Consider the following 22,153-nt stretch of genomic DNA (forward strand, 5'->3'; position numbering starts at 1 on the left):
GATACCATCTACCTATCCATTATACGGGGACGGGACATAACTTTAGTAGTGCTATACTCCGTAATAGGTAGATGACAGTATGACCCATCACATCATCAGGATCGAACTTATTTACATCCATAATCCATATCGACTTTCCTTGCAGAGTCCTAGTCTGCAACCTGAAGACAGAGGCCAACTTAAATCTGAAGTGGTATTGAGCTCGAGTCAGTTGGGCTGGGACGTACCCACTATACCTTTGGCAAACTCAACCCGACCTCGACTACTTTTACCAAGTAGGCAAGTAAACACTTGAAAATTATTCTCAGTGCGGAGTGATTGCTGATGTGGGGTAGGTTATGAATCTTTGCCCCTTGCGTTGAGACTTGAGAGGCGGGCTGTTAGTAATTGATGTGAAATTAAAAGTCAGAGGTTAGAAGAACAGATTTCAGGAATCAGGGTCAGATAGATCTTACTTGCATTAGGATTAGGTTGGGTGGACTGACTGGCTTGAGTTGAGGTGGGTGTGCTCGACTCAGATGAACTCTATGGAAAAACTCTTCTAGCCTTCAGGCCTGTTATCTACTATGGACTATGGTACTAGTACCAGCCACAGGAAGTTAATTGTAGAGCCTAGCAATGTGATTGATTCTGATAGGAAGCTAGCCATAATTCAATTTGAATCTCAAACATAACCATAGTCTGAGGGTGTAGCAATTCCGTAGCCATACACACCAGGATTATGCGTTCGCATAACAGATAGCAGAGAGGGATGGGTATGACTGGGTACGCAAACGAAAGCAAGAACAGAAAAGAAAGCATGTGATCTGGGTGCTGCTGAAGAGAACGAAGCACAGAATCAGAATACCGCCCAACCGTGCCGACCCATTGCTCGTAAACGCATTAAAGCAAGCCGCAGGAAGAACGGAGAGAAAGAAGCCAAATCCAACAGATGCCCGGTAACCCCTCCCTATGACATGACAGGACACAGAGTAAGAAAATTTTAGGAAAAAGGCTCAGAATCAGCATTGTCGTATCATCGTAGAGGAACAGAATTAAACAGCCACCGTCATCTTATCTCTAAGAGCTTTGCATCATCCGGGTAGTAATCAGTCGTAGCGAATATGCAGAGTCTATGCCCAAACTGCCGCCCTTGAAAAAGACAATAGGGGAATCACGGGAATCGGTAACATCAAACGAAAGAGGCGAACATCGAAAAGAGAATAACCGGAAACCGGGAATATGCAAATTAAGTGTAATTATATCTGCGGCTGAGCAGGAGCCGCCGCCGCCCATGTCGTGGCTGGGTAATTGGCGTGAGTCGCAGGCATTGGAGCACTCATGTGGTACTGAAACTGATGCCGCTCACTGCCGGGATAAAACTGCGTTGGCATAGGATGCGACTCCCTCCGGGGCACGCTTGCGTCGAAGCTTATTCCACGGTGTTCCAGAGGCGAATGAGCCGCCCCGTCTAGCTGACCGGCCAGACTGAAACTTGATTGTCGTGAGAAATTTGCTGGTGTTGACGGGTCCATTGGAGAGGTTACGTCGGTTGCAGCACTTCGCGAGGAGATCGAGGAATTCCGATATACGGATTGGCTCTGATCTGACTGCGACCGCGCGTGCTCATTCATGGTTGCCGGCAAGGGCGGGATACTTGACTGGATCGAGGAAGAGAGGGCTCCGTGGCCAACTGGGTCAAAGCCTCCGTAAGAGGGCTGCCGTAATTGGGTGTAGTCTTCCGGTCTTTGCGGCTGAGGCATATGCGGGGGCAACGTGGGATTGGGCAGGTAGGTTTGCTGAGTAGGACTTGGACCGCCGAGCGAGAAACTGCTGACTGGGGCAACCTGCGATGGATGCGTTACCGCTGCGTAGTGCTGTGGGTGCATATAGAAATCCGGATGGGGGGCCTGCACTGAGTAGGCTGCTGGCGTCGCAACCATTTGACCGCGATACCCAACGAAACCGTAGTGGGGATCATTTGGATTCTCGATTCCAATGGTTTCGAGCTCGTCAATCGGGGCTCGGAAGTTTTGCTTCTGCGTCAGCTCTGGGCGCGGCCGGATGTTTCTGAGATAATCAACTGCTGATGGCGGCGCCAGCTGAGACTGCATCACGTCCTCCACGCTGTAGTACGATACCAGGTGATGAGTCACGCCCGAGACGGTCACGCTCATCGTCTTCTTCACCAAGCCCAGTTCTTTGAAACCGTATGAATCCACCAGCGAGCCAACCAGTGCTCTCTCAACGTCCGACTGCGGAGGCCTATCTGATCCGTAACCACCAGGAACAGCTGTCGGTGTCGGGGAGTAGCTGCCGCCGTTGCTGTCCTGTCGCGCATACGGTTCCCCAGGCCTCCCTGTCGGAAGAGGACGTCGAGGATTCTTCTTCATCGCCCTCTTCTTCTCACCTGGAGGGAACGGCTTCTCCAGTTCGCGGTAGACCAGGAAATTGCCCAGGATGCGACTGGGGCTCCACGTCACGCCGTCTGTCCATCGCTTGATCCCCGATGAATTCTCCTCGTAGATGAACACGCTTCCGCTGCGAACCAGGTGGCTGCGCTCCCGATCGTGAGGCCGGCGAGGCACATGGTGCAGCACTCCCGTTAAGCACGCCTCAAACAGAATCAGAGCATCGGCGGTTGTCGCGACGTACCCTGTGTAGGTCGGCTCCAACACCGTTGACGTGCCATTGACCATCGTTCCTGAGTATTATTATGATTTCCCTGATTTTGTTTGGCGAGCTCGTATTCTGCAACTTGACTTTGGAGGTTCGAACCTAGTTCAAAGGCGCAGAAGTAAATCGATTGAGTTAAACCCCACACGAGAGATCAGAGTTCAAAGCTTCAAGATCGTGGCTGGTCCACAAGAAAGGGTAAAAGAGAAAGAAGTATCAGGGCTGACACTAGGGCAAGAGCGAATGTGATGTCGCTGCCGCGGTGGACGTCGTCAAGTCGGGAGATGGGACCTTGGAGCTCAAAACAGCTGCGCTCAGTTGACAGAGGATAATGGATAGCGAGAGATCGAAGGACGCAAGGAAAAGGATAAGGAGGGAGAAATAAAGCTGGCGGCGGGGGGAAGAAAGGCAGGTCGCGAAGGCAAAATAATAAGAAGCTACCAGACTTAGTCGCGGAAGAGAAGATTGGGGGGGGGGGGGGGGTGGTCAGGGAGCGAGAGGAGGGGATTAACCTCCGGAGACTCTTGGGAAAGTAGCGAGAATGACAGGTCCAGGAAGTCGTCAGGTTCAGGCAGCGTACCATAGAAAAGGGAAAGGGAGGATGAGGAGCTTTCCCCTCCAGACACAAGCACACTGCGACTACTGAACCACGTCCCAGAGTTGCGAGACCCAGATCGACAGCAAGCACGGACGCCGCGCCTCTAACCAAAGCGAATCGAGCGATCAATCTGGCCCCGGTTCGATGGCTGATGGAGCTTCTGGCCTGCCGGTTCCACGGTCTGCGACGCCTCCCTGGCGCGGGAATTCCCTGCCCTTCTGCTGTCAAGAGAAGTTAATTCTCCTGAACTCAAAGTGATTATTGAGCAGGAAGTAAGAATGGTGCGGCGACTGGCCCGGAAAAGAGAGGGTTGCGATGGCCAGAGTTCAGAGACAGGCTGGACGATGACGATGTTTCGGAAAGCATACGAGACAGCAGTAGTGGCGGAAGGACGGAAGACAGTTAAAACATGGTGGTGAAGTACTGGACAAGGCAGGAGGGAGCGAGCTGGTCAGGTCAAGTACTGTCCAGGTAGTCTGTCTTAGTCTTATACGATCGAGATGGGCCTTAGCCTGCATGTCCCCAGCATTAGGGAAACCATTTATTCTTTTCTTTTTTTGTCTCTACGAAGAATGGGTCGATGAAATAAATCGTGCTGAAACAAAATGAAATAATAATAATTATGATAATATTGGATAATGGATAATATGACTGGCGAGCAATAATTGTGGTGATGATGAATGGCAGAGCAGCGGCGAGCTAGACCGGAAGCGAGCTAGTGTGGGTAGAAGTGGGAGAGCAGAGGACATCCGAGGACGCGGACCAGGACGGGTACGGGGACTGCGACTGGGACTGCTGAGAACGAGATGAGATGGAAGAGATGAGATGCGATGCTCAGAGGAAGAGATGGCCGGAAGGGCGGCGGGGCGACCCAGACAACAGCGGCCAGTGAGTTGAGCCAGCCCGCGCCGCCAGCCTGCAACTAGCGATCCCAAGGAGCAGGAGCACCGACAGGCGGTGGATCGCCAGAAGAGACCAGAGAGACTGAGAGACCATCTCCTGTCTCCAGAGCTCAGCTCAGATTTGCAGCCAGCATCTGCCATCTCCTGAATTCCGGAGCTGGGTTCTGCCAATTCAATGACAATTGATGCGCAATCGACGATGGAGTAGCTGTTGTTCCTGGCCTGTATAGTCTGTCCTCGTATACTATAGTCTGTACTCGTACACATTGCAAGGGCGAGATAAACAGTTCAAACTACTATGAAACTAGCAAATAAGCCGACACCGCTGGGCTGGGAAGGTCAATGAAGACTACGGCAGTCTAATTCACGGTTGGCAAGCAAGTTAGGGACAGAGCTTGCCCTGCTTGCGAAGGACCAAGGTGCTACTGCTAATAGTGCTGGCAGCTTCTCCCAGACGGCGGGAAACAAAGCAGGTACCCCGTTTTGTGCCGGGGTTTTGGCAACTGAGCTCGCTCGCCTTCAATTAATTTGATTATCTTCTGCTCGGGATCTGCTCGCCGACCGTCGTCAGATAGATTGCATATAATTCCAGGGCCCTGGCCGAGGGACTCGAGATCCGAGCGACGAGAAGAGTAATAGTCGTGGCGGTCATCGTCCCCGGGCGTACCATGGATAGTCGGTTGCCAGCCCAGTGGTGGAGCTGGTTGACTGCCCGCGCCGACTCTGGTTGGGAAGAGGGGGTGGGCGGGTCCTTGCACCTTACAGATGAACATCAATCTGCTGTACATCACAGTACGCCCGCGGAGTAGTAACCATGGCTGACTACCACAACACCTTCAAGCCTCCCATCTTTCCCAAGTTCCAGATCTTACTCAGTATATCGTCGGAGATACATCGGTGATCCTAGTACTTCAACTTTTATGCTTTTTACTCAGTCGGCATTCAAATGCCGGAAATGTTTTCCCTCGCTTTATTATTCCCTGTTGCCTGTTTTGTGCAATCGAGGTATGAATTCCACCTGCCGGCTTCGAGTTGAGGCAAGAGTGGGTTGGCGACTGCCAACTGCCAATGAAGCCCGCGTCCCTGGCGGAGTTAAGATGATGTGCGCTGGTCCTCGACTCTGCTGGGCCGCGCTAGCTCATCTAGTGCGCTTAGGGGCGGAGGAGTCTGGGTAGGCTACGTGCGCTAGCAGCCAGTGCGCGCTAGTCTGCAACAACGACCCTATCCCCGGTCGTCTGAACATTGCCTCATTCCAGTCACGGCCCCATCCTCTTCTTCTCAACGTTATCGCCTGCAGAAGGGATCCGGTTCCTGTGCCGATAGGAGAGCCCGCTGTGCTATGGTGAAAGACCGTGAGGTCCTGGCCAGTAGCCACCCGTGGTAGGCGCCGTGATATATGCTTTGTTCCTGTCGTCCAGACGCACCATGATATCAACGTCCCGTAGCACCCATCCCATTTGCCTTGTGATGGCAATTCTTCATCGGGTAGTCAAGGCATCCAGATCTCGGCAAAGGGTTGGGCTGCGAAACTGCAAGCCTGCGCAGTGCGGGTTCTGGAGTCTGGACGTCATTGCGTCTCACTGGCGATCTGGAGAAACTAGAAATTCTTTCGCATCCTCAAGTCCCCCACATCAAATAGAATTCCAAAGCGGCTTGCCCAACATCAACGCTGGCACGACATCATTTCGTGGCGCCCCAGTTTGGCAAAAGCGGTCCGAGCTCTGTGGAAGGGTGTGAAATTCCTCGTAAAGTCGGTAATGATATCGTGCTGCCGCTTTGCTCTGTTGCGTAGATTGGTAGCATGCAAAATAACGATTTTCGTGCGTGAGCAGATCTCATGATTGTGGCTGTTTTAGTCGTCTTCGTCAGCTTCCAGAAAACTGGCAGAGGATGACACCGCAACTGCGACGAGAGCTCGCGACCAACTGCCCAGCCAACCCAGAGTCTTAGAGAGAGTCTTAGGAAGCGAACCGTGCGCACTGCCAGGACAAGCCTACAATCCTCTATCGAGTCCGATCGTCTTCAACGCTTCGTGTTTCGCTTTCATTTATTTTTCGGGAGGCTGGTATGTTTCTGACGATCAGCGCCGCTTACCTATCCAGGTAGGCGCAGCTTCATTATTGGTAGGTCCATAACTGTTGGGCCTCATGCTGAGTCCTCGGACGAACTCGGGTCCGACAAAAGGCAGAGTGCAGACGAGAAGTTGCGATTAATTAGAAACCCAGAGACTTGGGATCCTTGAGGTCCGTCTGCCGATCGCCTGTTCCTACCGAGTCCACGTTGCTCAGGGCAATTTGAAGTGCGATTTGAGCAGATAGGAGATTTGATCTCTCCTACCCTGCCATTAACATCTCACAAAAACAATAATATTATATTGTATTTAACTTCTATCGGGTTCCACACAAATAGTGGCAGCCAGGGGTCTCAAGATTAGAGTTGCGTGGGCTGCGAATCCTCGGTACGTCAGGGTTCAGGGCCCGTTTTTTGAGTTTATATCGGGCCTTCACAAAACCTTTGCGGGAGATCCCCCGTAGATCCAGAAGTTGTTTAATGGGCCTTATCAATGGTGACATGTCTCGAAGGGCCGTCTAAGCACACTGAGGATCAACAGCGTCTCCGAAACCAAGGGACACCAGGTACGCAATCGGTCCGGAAGTTCCGAGCGTCAAGTACAGCAGAGAGAGGGGACGAACAAGGATGGGTGATTAGTGAGTCCCGACAATGCGGATGAACTGGAGACGATCACGGCTGGCGCGTGCTTGTCAAAACTAAAACCAGTTTTATAGAAGTTGGAGAACACCTTTGTCTGGGGAAATGGACCCCATCGTTCGGTTGCGTCAGCTGGGCGCTTAATTTGCTTGAATCTGTTAGGCTTGGATCGTTTGATGATTGCATTAGTACTCCGTAGTAGCGCCTTCCGTGCGAACCTGGCTAAGCTGCATGGCATTAGCAAGAGTTTACTCGCCGCTTGAAGACAGGATAAAGACGATCGGCGTCCCTACAAAGTCTTTGAGGCGTGCCTTCCGATGTGATTGCATGCAAATGCGCGTACCCTGTTGCTAAAGTGAGCGGAAGCGGAATCCACTGGAGAGCGCAATGCTTTTATTTTGATCTCTCAATATCCGAGCAAATTGTGATACAGCTCTTGGGAAGCAAATGCGTAACTGGCGTGCCCCCCTGGCGCACACACACAAAGGTCGTGTGGCCTACGGAAGAATTCATACCCAGAAAGGCGATGAGAATGGTCAGCCGGCCGCCGGCGCTCTGCAGCTAAGGAAGAAATCTGCTTGATTACCAAGGAAAACAAACGGGCAGGTAGCCACCTGCATTTGTTCGTCATCGTCAATGATTACCATTGGACTTCATGTTGATGGCATCGTATCCGAAGGCGAAAAGTACGTAGACGAAAGAGGAGCATGATCCGACCTTGTCCGGCTCGAGACTCGAGTACATCGGCAACGCCACAAATGGTGAACCATCCGCCTGGGCCAGAGAATCCGCGGGTGGAATTTCAAATTCTCGATTTCCACCACGTTCATTCGTCGACCTCTTCTGGACATCTCCTTGGCTGGACAAAGCCTGCTGCGCCAGGTGATTGGTTCCCTTTTTAGAAAGCACCGGCAGACGTGGCGCGGATTATGATTGGGAAACTGATCTTGCCGGCATACAGAATACGAACTCCGTATACAAAAAAGGCCCAGAATTCGCAGGACCGTAGCCTCGAGCGCAGTTCATGCCTTCCAGGTGGAACAACTCCTTCGACGAAACGAAAGGAAGAGTAGTGACATCTGTCCTTGACGTCTAGTCGACGCTAGAGCAGAAATCCGCAGTAGGTGGGCAGAATTGAACGAAAATGAGCTAAGCTGATGGAGCAGGTGATTATATCACGCCAACGGATAAGACCAAGAGGGCCAGACCAGATCGATGGAGACGACGGAGATCGTATGGGACAACATGACACGAGTTCACGCGGGCTTGGGAGTCGATCCATAGCAGTGCAAAATTGAGACACGGGGGTGGGCAGAAAAAGGAAAGCCGCGACTGGAGTGGACTGAAACTGGAGGAGGGCTGAGACGAGAGAGCTGCAGAGTGATGACTGATGGCTTCATGCAGGGCACAGGTTTGTTGCGTCTCGCACTGCAGGCGGCTGGTTAGGGAAGGCAGCCAGACGGTCAACCAAGCTCGGAAGGGACGACTCACGGTGCAGGGCTGCTCGGCAGGAAGGCTTGGGAGTCTGCGAGGTGATTCCAAAGCACCGACCAGGGTGCCAGGTGGTTTCTGGAGCAGACCCTGCTGATTGGACGGCTGAAGGGAATTTCTCAGTCGAAGTGCAGCTTGAAAATGTGGCGACTTGGCGAAGCGGCGCTGCAGTTCGTGATAGGTTTCCAACAACGCGAGCCTGCATGCGCTAGATCAAGGTCGTTTGCATCGCACTCCGCTCGCCGGGTTTCTTGATGCTGCTCCAGATTCAAGGCCTGGCCGCAGTCGATGTGCGATTGTTCTGCAGCTTCGCGGTGCTGCTGTCTGCTGAAGGCTGAACTGCTGAAAGGAACGGCGGAGTTAAGATAAGACAAGACTCAAGAGTCCAGGATAGACTACCTACGGAGTGAACAAGCAGTTCGGTCATCCACTCCGGTTTCGCAGTCTTATCCCCTTCCGGTCATCGGTCGGGAAAACACTATCTTAGTATTTCCTTAACACTAACAGACTCCATCCGAGTCCACTCTGCTAGATCCATGCGGGGGACTACAGACTACGACACACTACAACTGCTGCTAGTCTTTAGTTCTGAGCACGGATCGCTGCCACTATCCAGAACGGCATCTGACCTTGCGATTATCGACTTCCACCCGCCAGACAATCGCTCTGTCTCGCCGGACGAACTCCTCCAGCAAGGCAACCAACCCGAGCGCTTCCCACACCAGCTGTCATCTACGAAGTACGAACATGACACCTCTCTTTGCCTTTTTCCACTGTTCAGGTTCCCCGTGATCCTGAGCTCCCGCACCCGTTGTGACACCGTTGGCAATGCCTTTTGCCAGCCTTTTCATGTGAACGGCACCAATCCTGCAGGCATTGTGGCGCCCGGAGTCATCTCCGGTGCAGCAATGCCTGCAACTGTGGGACTTTGGCAATAATACTCCGTCCCCGGCCCAGACAAGGACAGGTTAAACTACTGCCGTCGATAAGATTGCGAGATCTGCTGCCAAAGTCAATTAGATTAACCTCGACTTTGCAGGAAACAAAATCCAAGCCCTGAGTCCCAACAATCAGGATGTTATCCCGCCATGTGGTCGACTAAACCGCTAAGATGCTTGGCTGAACGGAACCCCCCCAGACGCAGGATTCAAGGGTCTCAGGATATAAATCAGCAATAAGCAGCTCTTGCCATGCTATTCCACTTTTGTGCTCTCAAAGGCACATCCCAATATCGCCGACTGCTTATCCCCAACATACGGTTACCCAGAGCGGTGGAAATCTGAAACCTGCCAATGAGACTATGCCTCTATCAAAGATGGTCGAGTAAGAGGCTTGTGCTCATGTGATAAGACTCGCTGATCGTGGCCACTGTACTCCCTCAACGCATTTCCTTGCACGACCGTCAATATGCCTGTTTTATCGATTCTATACGTCAGGCCTGTTCGCCGGTTGCGAGACTCGAGATGTCTCGTTGGTGGCTTAATGCCCTAGCTTGAAACCAGATTTTCTCCAGCTTCAGCCGGACACCGTACGAGGCGGGAACCGACTCAGAGTCCAGGCCCATGATGATTATCTTGAATTCCAACAGCCAGCGAGGCAGAAATGGACAGACCGGGATTCGGCCTATTCACTACACCAACGCACCGAGCACTCAGCCACTGACGTCGTTAGGGCACCTGAACGTTTCGCAACGCAATGGTCCCTACATGCATAGGGCTCTAGCGTACACAACTCAAGACAACCTTATTGCCCAATCCCAAGTGCGTGCCAGGTGACCGCGCCGCCTCAACCAGACAACTCCGTACTTTCGCCTCCTCCACCCCCGGTCATGTTGGTTGGAAGGTCGCAGAAGGCATCATTATATCCCCGGCGCAGCGGGTCCTTGAACACAATCCACGAGTTATGACGTAGAGTCGGACAGTAATTTCCCCCGCGCGCCCAATGAAAGATCCCGGCGGTGCACTTCCGCGGGCGCGGCCGTGGTGATGGGCACTTTGTACCACGCGTCGCATCAGGTTTGCTGCGGGTCAGGGGAAGAAGGGGACCGGAGGTTGGTTAGGCTTGGTGATGGGGTTGAGGTAGGTGATGGAGAAGGCGGAATCTAGTTGGGTGATGTAAACGTGCACCGGATGGCAGATGTTCCTGCTGGTCTTGTGCGAGGTATAGTCAAGGTAGATTGGATGTATCTCGTTCCAGAATCGAGACGCAGACTTGGTACTTTCCTAGTGGTCGGAGAGGGGTCTAGATCTGGTACCTTAGATCTAGATGGATGGGTGTGTACTCGGTGGTGGTGGGTTGCTATGCGGGTGATATTTTGAGATGCCTAAGGTCTGATACGTAGAGCTTCGCAAATGCCGGGTCGGATCTAAACAAAGCGGACTATGGTAACGGTTATCAATCATCCAATCATTCAAGCAGATGGAGTAGGCAAGGTAAAGCAACGTTCTCCAATAATGTAGCGTACATGAGAACCCAACGATAAGTAGATGTATTTATCATATCCAATATCTAATCCAACAGAAGACATGACTAGATTGTATCATACAGAAATGAAATAAAACTCCACAGTCCCGCCTGCGCCATGTCGCTTCCGCTGCTATATCCAAGATTTAGTTAATGTAATGCATATCATACAATATCGTACACTCCATTCCATGAAGTCAGTAGACGTGCCTATTCGAGGAAAACAAAGCTTGAATCAGGCCTCCAAATCATCAGGCGCCCTTTCCAACTCCGCATCCACACTCGCAAGAACCCCCTCCCCAGCCTCCCTACTCAACCCCCCCGTCTTCCTCAAATGAAGAAGAAGCAGTAAAGCGCCCGCGGGAGTAACGCCCTCAATGCGCCTCGCCATACCGATACTCGTTGGCCGCACGCGCTCAAGAGCCTGGCGCTCCTCGGTACTGATGCCCCGGATCGCGCCGTAGTCCAGGTCCGGCGGGAGGAGGAGCTTCTCGTCTTGTTGAAATTTGAGGGCGGCCTTTTCCTGACGCGTTACGTAGGGGGCGTAGCTTGCTTCGACGGTGACGCGGGAGCGGATGTCAGCGGGGACGGAGGAAAATGAGATTGGGGAGTCAATGTGCGGAAGGACGTCGTCAAGCGTGATGAAGTTGTGACCGAGGAGGTCAAGCGCCGAGCGGACGAGGGAGTCCTGGCGGACAGCGAGGCCCTTGCGGCTCCAGGCTGTGCCGGACATTTTGGTAGCCGATAGAAGAGTTTGGAGCTGTTTGATCTGCGTCTCTGTGTCGCTGAAGGCGCGCCAGCGCTTATCCTTTACGATGCCTGCTTTGTGCGCGAGGCGGGTGAGGCGGAGGTCGGCGTTGTCGGAGCGAGCCGTTAGGCGGAACTCGCTGCGTGTTGTGAACATGCGGTAGGGCTCCGAGACGCCCTTGGTGATGAGGTCGTCGATCATGATGCCGATGTAGCCGTCCGAGCGGGTGAGGGTGAGCGGTTTGCAGCCTTGTGCGGTGAGACCGGCGTTGGCGCCGGCGATTATACCCTGGCCGGCGGCTTCTTCGTAGCCTGTTGTTCCATTGATTTGGCCGGCGAGGAAGAGGCCGCTGATAAGTTTTGTTTCGAGCGTGGGCCACAGATTGCGCGGGTCGATGTAGTCGTATTCCACGCCGTAGCCTGGTTGGAGCATGTGGACGTTTTCAAGACCACGGACCGTCTTCAACAATTCGAACTGGGCATCCTCGGGAATAGTCATTGATATTCCGTTCGGGTAGATGACCTCGTTCGGCGCGAAGCCTTCCGGCTCTAACCAGATCAAGTGCCGCGTCTTCTCTTTGAAGCGGATGACCTTGGACTCTAGGGACGGGCAATATCTTGGTCCTTTCACGGTCTCCCGAATGTGCACGGATTTATCCAAGTTGGCGCGAACGATATCATGAGATGCTTCGTTGGTGTGTGTCATCCAGCAGTGAAGCTGGGCCTCATCGTCCACCTGAACCCGGTCGTCGAGATATGAAAATGGCAGCGGCGGCGAGTCGCCCTTTTGCACTTCCAGCGCCGAAAAGTCAATCGTCTTCGCATCCAATCGAGGAGGCGTTCCAGTCTTCAACCGACCCAGCTGGAACCCGGCCTCGTGGAGCGACTTGCTCAACCCAAATGTTGCAGCCTCCCCAATCCGCCCAGACGGGAACACCTTGAGTCCAATATGTATCTCTCCTCCCAAAAACGTCCCCGTCGTAATCACCACTCGACTCGTCGGAATCACCTCGCCTGATTCTAGTCGTACCCCAACGATCTTGCCAGCCGGCGCAGCAGGGCCTGTCCCGACATCCTCCTTGGAAATCACAATGTCGGCAACCTTGCCCTCCACAATGCTCAGTCCCTCTGTCGCCTGTAGTTCCTCGCGCATGTAGTTTTTGTATAAATCTCGATCGATCTGCGCGCGAGGACCCCATACAGCCGGACCCTTCGACCGGTTGAGAACCTTGAACATAATTCCCGCCTTGTCAATGATTCGACCCGCAACCCCGTCCATGGCATCCACCTCCCGAATAATGGTGCCTTTTCCAATTCCTCCAAAACTCGGATTACACGAGCACACTCCGATGTTCGAAAGAGAAGGTGTGATTAGTGCCGTCCGGGCACCTGAGCGAGCAGCAGCAGCACATGCCTCAGAGCCTGCATGACCGCCACCAATGACGACGACATCGTAGGGTCTATTAGAGAAAAGTCAGCAAACTGTTGATAGATCGAAGATCCGAACAATAGCACATACTGCGTAGAGTCAGAAACCGTAGCCAAACCACGGAATCCGCCCATTGTCCGAGGTCGAGCACTAACCCCCCATCGGAACAGCGCCCCTGAGCGTGCTCTGAAAGCCATAATGACACAAAATGCGGCGTTTCGGCGCGTTGCTGGACGGTAAATCTCCTGAGTTTATCGCCAAAAATTCATGCGCTTATCGGGAATCACGTGCATTTATGCTAAGGCGGTAAGATGCTTGTCCTGCTGACATAATCTTATAGATATGCACAACCTTATGGTTCAGGCACATCTTAGAGTTCAGCTACATCCAGCTCGTCACTTCAATTCCAAATAGTTGAACCGATTATCAACAGTATATTGTATTCACTTCACTTCTTAGCCCCGATACCCAAGTAACCACAATTTCATCCACAAGCTGAGTGAAGAATCCCCACCTCAGCCTCAGGCTAGTGGTACCACTGTACCTAACAGTCGACGCCATCGCCGACCAATTGCGGGGCGGCTTTTTCTCACCCCGCCGGCGGTCCATCAACCCGACGGTTTTAAAGCTGATGCCATCCTGCGATTTCCGCTCGACAACCAAATCAATATTTTCCATCCAACACACTTCAATCACAGTCAAAATGAAGGCCTACTGGTACGACAACAAGGAGGTTCGTTCCCCAACGTCGCAAAATCTCCTCATCCACCCCTCGACGCTAACAATGCATGTAATATCTATAGGGCGACCAACGCGAACCCCACGACTCTGGCCGTCCCGTCTCGGAAGACTACCTTGCCTCACTGGGTGTCATCTACCACCACCTTCCCGAGCTGTCGGATGTCGACGCGCTCGCCGCCAGGCGCGGCTACAAGAACCGCGATGAGATTGTCGTTGCGCCGGCTACGATGGGCAATGCGTACGAGTCTAAGGTGAAGATGTTCTTTGCTGAGCACCTTCACGAGGACGAGGAGATCCGGTATATCCGTGACGGAGAGGGGTATTTTGATGTGCGGGGGAAGGAAGATGAGTGGGTGCGGATTCGCCTCGTTAAGGATGATCTGATTATTCTTCCTGCGGGTATATATCATCGGTTTACGACGGATGATAAGAATGTAGGTCTTTTGTTGGCGCTTTTGGGATGGCGGTGCTAATTTGGTGTGGATAGTACATCAAGGCTATGCGACTGTTCCAGGAGGAGCCGAAGTGGACGCCTTTGAACCGGGGACCCGAGCTCGATGATAACCAGCACCGTAAGACGTATCTTGAGAACCTCAGTGCTTCTACGGTTGCTGCGGCTTAAAGGGCTATTCGTTTGAAATTTAAAATTCTGCTGTTGCCCGGTTTATCTGACTAAGGAGGCCCTCGCTTGATCGAATTGTACATAATGATATGGTAACGAATATGGTCTATGATTGTTTTTTTCCCGCCTAAAATAGATCGTATGTCCGTAACATATGGTACATATGGATTCGTAAAAACATCAAGAAGGGCCTGGAGGTTCAGGCATGGAGCCAGGCATATGGAAGTCATCTTCCAGGCCCCTGTCGCGCGTCAAGCTAGGGCTGCGATTACCGCCCGTCTCGACCTGGTAACTGCTCGTCCGAGAAATAGCATCGAACGGTATCGGCAGCCGCGGACCTGGCCCTCGGAATCTAAGCGCTTCCGGTTCATGGCCACCATCATCGGTCCGAAGGGGACCGGCCCCCAGGTCAACTGACATGGCTGACCGGGATGCCGTGTTAGAGCCGGTATCCGATTCGTCGCCTGTGCGTACACCTGTCCTGCCCATGCGCGGCCAGAGATCCGGTAGTCCCACCACTTGCACACGGGGTTCGACTACTCGTTCTTCGAACCAGGCGTGTACCCGCGCCTCAACCAACTGCGCGACCTTAGGCACGTCCTGGAGTCTGCTGCGGGAGCCAATCAATGATCGCACGGACAGGTCGAGACGGTAGTCGGGCAGGAATGAGAAGGCAATGTTGCTCTTCGGTGAAGATTTTGGCGGGATATCGCCGCCTTGTGCATCAGCTGATTGTGCTCTCATGGGGTTATTCTGTGTTTCTGGAGGCGATGGCATAGGAGTCGGGGTGTGAAGTGGTGGGGTAGATGCGGGGACAAGTGAGATGCAGAGTGTCCCTGAAAATCGAACGACAGATACTGACAGAGCAACAGGTAGAATTGCAGATCGAGGCTTAGGATAGTTGAGGACCAATGAGGTCTCAACGGCGATAGAAAGGTTATCGTCACTCATATCAACGTCCATCAAGGCCTGAAGCCTGCCACCGTCGGACATGGGGTCATCAACAGCGATTATGCGGCAATTGCTGAAAATAGGAAATTCCTCTCCAAGTGATATATCTGTGACTGTAATTTTATCAATAAATGATGGCAGTTTCTCTGGGTTATTCAACGCTGCCATCAACGAATGAAGAATGGAGGATGTTGGAGAGTCTTTCAAGAGGTATGCCGTCTGCCTATACTGCGCAATTGTCTGTGCGATGAGGACATTGAACCAGTCCAGAGACTCGGGCTGATGTGAGGAGTGGTGAATCCGGTTTCTGCTATTTCTCGCCAGCGGCCCAGGAGGGATCGCATTGTAGTATGTTTTCCGTAGGATTGATCGCGTATTGGTCGCGGATGAAGGGACTGGGCGCAGGACGTTCGACGTCGAGGGCTTCTCCCTTAATGATTTCGGTGGCGCGTCTTGTGAGTAGATCGAATTGGAGCGTCGATGGGTGGAAGCTCGAAGACCGCGGGACGGCGGCGGTGGTGCTTCGCCGAAAATAAAGAACTTGATGAAGGCACCGATCAGGAGCACCACCGATAGCTGACCCAAGAGGAACCCTTGGGTAAAGGATAGACTGTAATTCTGCATCAGCAAACTATCATAATCGCGAGACAAGGTGCACACACGAGGACTGAGCCAGTACAGGCGTAGCTTCACCTAGAGGTTTCGTCATGGTCAGCGAGGGGCCCTAGCGCAATTCGACTAAGAGATAACCAGGCATACCTTGCTGAAAAGCCATTGTCAGCCGCTGTACGAAGTCACAGTCTGCCCATAGCTCTCTCTCATACACGCAGGTGAATCCAGACGGCCAGAGTGGATCTCAACTCGAAGCAAGGCAAGAAGTTGAGTTCCAAGGTTTGGCGGAATCAACGCCAAGTCGGAGGTGAAGTCGGGGCCGGAGGAGGCTCAGGGAACCGGAAAGGAACAACTGACGACTGACAATCCTCCAAGTGTTGAAAACTCGAGCTCCCGATTCTTGCTGACAGAATGGCAACGACTCGGTTCTAGCCTACGATAGGCAGCAACCTACCCGTTCTATAAAGACGCCTTCTCATCCGGACGCCTATACTCAACCCAACACCATACGTAACCACAGTCATGCGACCAACAACACTCCTGCAGCTCTTGCTGCCCTTCCTCTCACTCCCAACCACATCCCTCACTGCACAGCAAAAACCACCTGACAAAGATGCCATCCTCCTCTCCAAAGTCCACTCCCTGACACTACGCGGCGACAAACTCACCAGCTCCCGACGCGTATCGCCTATCCCACAACTAAAATGCACGGGCCCATCGAAGCGCATATGCAACATGTACGAAATCGATTCGATGCGCTGCACAAACGAAGGCTACGGCTACGATGAAGAGGACGTCCAATGGACCTGCACCGCAGATATTCCCGGCGAGTTCAATCTCGGCTCAACAGATGTGATATGTGAGGGCTATCGCAATGCCGATGACCCCTGGGTTCTGAAGGGGAGCTGTGGAGTTGAATACCGGCTTCTTTTGACGGAGGAGGGAGAGCGAAGATTTGGACAAAGCTCTTTCGATGAAGACAACTGGTGGCGCGGCCAGAGGGGAAAGAAGCGTAAGGATTCGAAATTGACCCTGAATATACTGTTTAACTTGATATTCTGGGGCATCTTTCTCGGCGTCTTTCTCTGGATTGTCCTTTCGTTGCTACGTGATTGCATGAATGGGGGCGCAAACCGGCGGAGAGCTGGTCCTCGGGGAGGCGGCGGCGGAGGACCATATCCTGGTGGACCTCCTCCGCCGTACAGTCCTTTCGGTCATTCGTACAGTTCCGACCCGACTGGACAAGGTTGGAGACCGGGTTTTTGGACGGGGGCTGCGACCGGTGCTGGGCTCGGGTACGGGCTGGGGAGAAGCAATCGCTACGATTCGCTGTTTGCAGGGGGCCGCAGGCGTCAACATTCATCTGGTGGAGGGAGCTCGTCATCTCCTTCTCGTTTCTCGGCCCCGTCGTCAAGCACAGGGTTTGGTTCTACAAGTCGCAGGTGATTGGCTTCTCTCAGGATGATGGTCTCTTGTTGTCTGTTGCTTGAGACCATGACCAGTGGAATTCAGCTCATTACTGAATGTCATACACGGCTTGAGTGTGAATTGTAAGTCGAATTTCATTGACTACGTAAATCACCTGGCGGTTCTCATTATGCATTGAGTTGCTGAAAGAGCACCTTTGAACGCCTTGCCCTAACCAACCTAATGTGTAGCCATCCCAGAACTCCAACAAATAACCCTATAACAATCAATCGTCTATAGAACCCAGTATTTCCTCCGTTCCACCTCCCAGATCCCGCAGGACTTGCTTCTTGGTTTTCCGCATGGGTTTGGTAGGTGCTTTATCAAGTCCTGAAGCGTCATTGCCCGCTACACCATCCGGATTGCGAAGGAGATCCTCTTGCGCCTTCTTATCCCTCTCATGCTGCTCTTCAATCTGTCTCTTCTCCTCATCCAGCTGTTGCTGAATTATCCGAGGATCGTCGTACACTGTGTTGGTCATCTCAGAATAGGTGTTTATGTCAATGGACTCCCGAGGGCCAAGGAGGGTGTCTTTGATTCTTTGCGGATCCCGACGCTCTTCGTTGTTAAACTTCAATTTGATTTGACGCCGCGATCGCCCAGGAAACATCTTGCTAATCACCATGAAATCTGTTCCAAACATTCGCAGACCGCGGTAGAACAAATCTGTCATGTCTTCGTCCCATGATTCGGTCTTAGAGCGCTTGCCATACGTGGACTGGTTGATCTTTCGGGTGAGTGAATTCTCAATAACGTCTTCCAAATCGCCCTCATTTCTCTCGGCATCGGCATGGCGGTCCACTTGTAGCGAAGTAGTGTCTAGCACAATCTCTCCGTTCACAATACGCATGACTGGCCCAGCCTGCGACATCTTATTGGGCGTGCCTCCATTTTCTTCACCTTTAGGGGAAGTATCATCCGGGGTTTTCTTCACTGGCGTCCCTTCACGGCCTTCCTCTTGTTGAGCCTTCTTCCGCTCGGCTTCTGCTTGTTCAAGGGCACGGAGCTCTGTTTCACGTCTGGACTTTTTTCCTGTGCGCAAATCTTTGCACAAATCCGACATCTTGATAACGGCCGGCGCAATCTCAATCAGTTCGGCGCCCTCGGGAGTGGGCTCGCGCTTACGGGTCCGTCGTTTTCTTTCCTTCTTTTGAACTTTCCCTGTATCTTTGCTTGTAGATCTGCTCACTCTACGGCCTCCCGCTTTGACTGTGCTTCCTCGCCGAACTGTACGCGGCACTTCCGATTCATCGCGGCTTTGAGTACGTTCTCTTTGAGCAGGCGTTTGCGTAGCCGGGGGTGTCACGAGTTGAGAAGTTTCTTCGACGGGTGGAACTAATGTCGTTGCCGCGGTAGATTCGATCGCTGTTCTTAGGCGCTTTGATGGTCGGGCATCTGGTGCAACTTCGTCATCATGGACCGCGACAGTTCCGGTCACAGCTGACCCTTCATTCTGACCGGCTTCTGACTGCGCGACAGCGACCTCTCCAGTTTTATCTTTTCGAGTTGATACCTCCGATACGGACTCAGTCGTCGCTATGGTGCTTGATGGGAGAGCCTGTGAACTGGTTGAAACACTTTTCGTGGGTTGAGGAATCGGGACGGCAACAGAGGTCTTGCGCTGGGGCACAGGGATCGGAATAGCCGTTGGTTTGTCCTTAGGCGCATGTTCGACAGACGGCGCAACAGACGAGGATCCTGTAATCGCTAACTCAGACGGCGCAGGCAGCTCGACGATTGAGATTTGAGGGGGAGGTTCGGGGGTGGCTGTCTCGCTTGGAACCACAGGCGGATGGGAAGCCGATGTCTGAGAAGCAACACTAGCTCGTCTCGAAGGCGCTCGAGGAGGGGCTGAGGGGGCTGGAGCGGCGCGTCGGACGGGCGCCTTGGGAGCAAACTTCTTGCCCGACTTATCTGGACGATTCTTAGCAAGATTCGCGCAAAAAAAAAACATTTTCTCACTTACTGATAACGGAGCTCGAGAATGACTTCATGTCTTAGCGGGAAGTCACCACAAGGGCCGATTGTCTGATGCGTCGTTTGACGCTCACCTGCAGAAGTCTAGACGAACTTCCGGGGAAGGTGGGCTGGTCACGTGGGAGGCTAACCTCAAGCCGAAAATCCTCCTGGCTTCCTGTCTTGCTTATCACCACCACCTTCTTTCTAACTGTCCTTACTCATTTTCCTCTCAGCGAACCCCTTCTACGGTCGGATCCTGTTGCAGTGTCTGCCACCGGCAAGTAGCTGCTCAGTGGTCTCGGCTTCACCCCTCCATATGACTACAGTAGCCACTGATGCCGGCCGCCGAAGCATCCCCCGTCGCACCTCCCGAGTCCGGTTTCGTCAAGATGGAAGAGCGGAAGAGAGGCGCCCCATATGACAATGATTCGGCTCCCCCGTTGAAGAAACAGGCCACTTCGATCAATGGTAGTAACAAGCCTCATCCAGATGCTGATATGCCCTGGAAAGATGACCTCGAGGTGAGTCCCAGGCCCTCTGATGTGGGGTGAAGTCTCGCAGGGGTCGCACGAAGATTGATCGTTGGCCAGTCTACTGACTGAGGTCTTCTTTTGCATTCAACAGCGATTTCAAAAGGACGCAATCTGGCGTCAAATGCAGGAATACAAACGTGACAAGGTATCCCTGGAAGCAAAATTAAAGGAGTCGTCGAAGGCCACCGCCTACCACAACGACCACCTCCGTATCATTGATGCATGGTATTCTCAAGTAAGTAGGGGTAAAAAGTGCTCTCATCTCATTTGATAACTAACGATTTGTAGTTGATTGACGAGATCAAAGTCCTCCTTGGTAGTCCTGGCGATGATAGCAAGGGTAGGTCTACTGTCCCACTTACCGAGTTTGTGCATTTCTTAACTCAGTAATCATCGCACAGACCACTCTTCGTTTCAGAGCTCCCTGCTATTTGAAGATTTTGACAATTTTGAGAAACATCTGAAGTCCCGTTCTGATGATATACGTGACATTATCTCCCGCCTCCTCGCCAAGTCCTCGACAAGCCCTCCCGAGGTTTCGGATCTGCAGTCACAATTTGCGCGAAAATTAGCCGAAGAGAAAGCCACACTTGCAGAACTCAACAAGGCGCTATCTGAAAAGCAGCAATTAGAAGAAAGCCTTGAAGAGGCCTCTCTACGGTACATGGTCGCGGAGAAGAAACTTGATCGCGCGCGGAGTTTGACTGTCGCTAAATTAGAGAAGCAATACATTCTCGGCCCTCAGCGATCCGGTGGTGATAGCGCAGTGACTGGGAATCGTGAAGAACCGCCTGTTACAAACGGCGCTACGCCTACAGGTGAACGGACGCCAGAGTCGGATGAGACATACAAACTAGCAGCCATTTCAGAGAAGCAAAAAGAACAGCTGCAGAAACTGGAGGCCGAAAATGCCAGTTTACTAAGTCAAATAACACAGATAAGTATCAAGGTAAGCAGTTTCGTTCCTGAAGTACCGTGTGAAACTGACATGTGCTTCTAGAAAACGAAACTCACTGATGACGATTATGCGCATACGGACCTGTTTAAGCATTTGAGATCTCAATACGATGATGTGGTCAAGCGAATCAACAATTTGGAGGCAACAAACGTACAGCTTCGAGAAGAGGCGGCGAAATTACGGTCGGAACGCACAGCTTATCGCAATCAGGTCGACGAAGAGACGCAAGCGGTCGTAGCCGAGAAGGAAGCGCAATTAATGAAAACGGAAAACGATCTGGCGCGGATACGCAACACACGTGATGAGCTTCTGGCTGATCAGCAGATGCGAAAATCTGCACAGGAACAGGAGAAAACGGCGACACTTAAAATTCAAGAGCTTGCGGATGCTGGGAAAGCTCAAATCGCCGCCTTGGAATCAGAGGTGGAGCGGTTACGGATAGAACTCGGACGAGAGAAGGCAGAGCCAGCAGACGTCAACAATTTTGAGATTGAGGAGCTCCGCACCAAGTATAGCAATCTTGAGCGTCAGTACTCGATGCTCAATACCGAACTAGCATCTATGCAAACAGCGTGCAAGAAATATTCGTCACTAGCATCTCAAAAGGTCACGGAGTTCAGCGCTTTGGAGGAGAAAATGGCACGCCTAGCCGCAGAAAAATCCAAGGCCGACCAGAAATATTTTGGTGCCATGAAGAGCAAGGAGGCTCGAGAGATGGAAGTACGGACGCTGCGAATGCAAAATGCCAAGAGCTCTGATATAGTATCCCAACTGAAGGAATCAGAGGCAACGACCCGCTCGCTACTTGCGAACATGGAGAAACAAGTCAGCGAAACGAAGGAGGCATTGAACAGTATGGTCAACAGATACCACGCGTCGCAGCAACAGCTCACGGAGAATAACATTACAATTGACGGCTTGCGAGGTCAGATTACCGAGCTCAAGGCGCTGTCTGTTTCGAAAGACTCAACACTGGCAACCACGTCTAGTGCCTGTCGTCGTGCTGAAACCGAGGTTGAGGGGCTTAAAGCGTCACTTGCTGATACCAAGAAGAGCCTTGATAACTGGAAGAACAAGAGCCTTGGAAACTCATCGTCCGAGTATGAGATGCTAAGGGTGAGCGCTAACTCAACTACCCGTGAGGTTCTATTTGCTAACTTGACTGCAGTCTCTCGCTCTTTGCACAGTATGCCGTCGGAACTTCAAGAACACCGCTATCAAGACATGCGGTCACGTATTTTGCAAAGAATGCGTGGAAGAACGACTTACCTCCCGGTCTCGAAAATGTCCAAACTGCAACCGCTCCTTCGGCAATA

General features: G+C 52.4%; 7 protein-coding genes across 7 annotated transcripts; 2 read left to right on the plus strand and 5 right to left on the minus strand.

Moving 5' to 3' along the window:
* Window positions 1-1,238: 1,238 nt before the first annotated feature.
* BDV17DRAFT_293440 (camp independent regulatory protein) lies at window positions 1,239-2,678 on the minus strand (the record flags this gene model as incomplete). The annotated part of the gene is made up of 1 exon (XM_073762614.1): window positions 1,239-2,678. One exon carries the CDS (start codon window positions 2,676-2,678, stop codon window positions 1,239-1,241), a length of 1,440 nt encoding a protein of 479 aa, XP_073613279.1.
* Window positions 2,679-3,714: 1,036 nt separating this feature from the next.
* BDV17DRAFT_152284 (uncharacterized protein) lies at window positions 3,715-4,503 on the minus strand. Its single transcript, XM_073754505.1, has one exon. It carries the CDS (start codon window positions 4,420-4,422, stop codon window positions 3,874-3,876), a length of 549 nt encoding a protein of 182 aa, XP_073613280.1. The 5' UTR covers window positions 4,423-4,503; the 3' UTR covers window positions 3,715-3,873.
* Window positions 4,504-11,053: 6,550 nt separating this feature from the next.
* On the minus strand, window positions 11,054-13,191 carry BDV17DRAFT_293441 (tRNA modification protein MTO1; the record flags this gene model as incomplete). The annotated part of the gene is made up of 2 exons (XM_073762615.1): window positions 11,054-13,025; window positions 13,085-13,191. 2 exons carry the CDS (start codon window positions 13,189-13,191, stop codon window positions 11,054-11,056), a joined length of 2,079 nt encoding a protein of 692 aa, XP_073613281.1.
* Window positions 13,192-13,440: 249 nt separating this feature from the next.
* Window positions 13,441-14,472, plus strand: BDV17DRAFT_269237 (acireductone dioxygenase (Ni2+-requiring)). Its single transcript, XM_073758558.1, has 3 exons — window positions 13,441-13,727; window positions 13,798-14,169; window positions 14,223-14,472. The coding sequence occupies exons 1-3, from the start codon at window positions 13,626-13,628 to the stop codon at window positions 14,355-14,357; spliced, it is 609 nt and encodes a 202-aa protein (XP_073613282.1). The 5' UTR covers window positions 13,441-13,625; the 3' UTR covers window positions 14,358-14,472.
* Window positions 14,449-16,226, minus strand: mmm1 (ERMES complex subunit MMM1). The gene is made up of 3 exons (XM_073758559.1): window positions 16,068-16,226; window positions 15,971-16,001; window positions 14,449-15,918 (listed from the first exon to the last, which is right to left on the minus strand). The coding sequence occupies exons 1-3, from the start codon at window positions 16,081-16,083 to the stop codon at window positions 14,538-14,540; spliced, it is 1,428 nt and encodes a 475-aa protein (XP_073613283.1). The 5' UTR covers window positions 16,084-16,226; the 3' UTR covers window positions 14,449-14,537.
* On the plus strand, window positions 16,048-17,489 carry BDV17DRAFT_152469 (DUF1183 domain protein). The gene has a single exon (XM_073754506.1). The coding sequence runs from the start codon at window positions 16,443-16,445 to the stop codon at window positions 17,364-17,366; it is 924 nt and encodes a 307-aa protein (XP_073613284.1). The 5' UTR covers window positions 16,048-16,442; the 3' UTR covers window positions 17,367-17,489.
* A 124-nt stretch (window positions 17,490-17,613) lies between these two features.
* Window positions 17,614-20,254, minus strand: BDV17DRAFT_283224 (transcription factor TFIIIB subunit BDP1; the record flags this gene model as incomplete). The annotated part of the gene is made up of 3 exons (XM_073760322.1): window positions 17,614-19,301; window positions 19,361-19,415; window positions 20,159-20,254. The coding sequence occupies 3 exons, from the start codon at window positions 20,252-20,254 to the stop codon at window positions 17,614-17,616; spliced, it is 1,839 nt and encodes a 612-aa protein (XP_073613285.1).
* Window positions 20,255-22,153: the final 1,899 nt, after the last annotated feature.

Source organism: Aspergillus undulatus, assembly GCF_047715775.1.
Source record: "Aspergillus undulatus strain CBS 261.88 unplaced genomic scaffold BDV17scaffold_42, whole genome shotgun sequence".
In the NCBI taxonomy this organism is placed as follows: Eukaryota; Fungi; Ascomycota; class Eurotiomycetes; order Eurotiales; family Aspergillaceae; genus Aspergillus; species Aspergillus undulatus.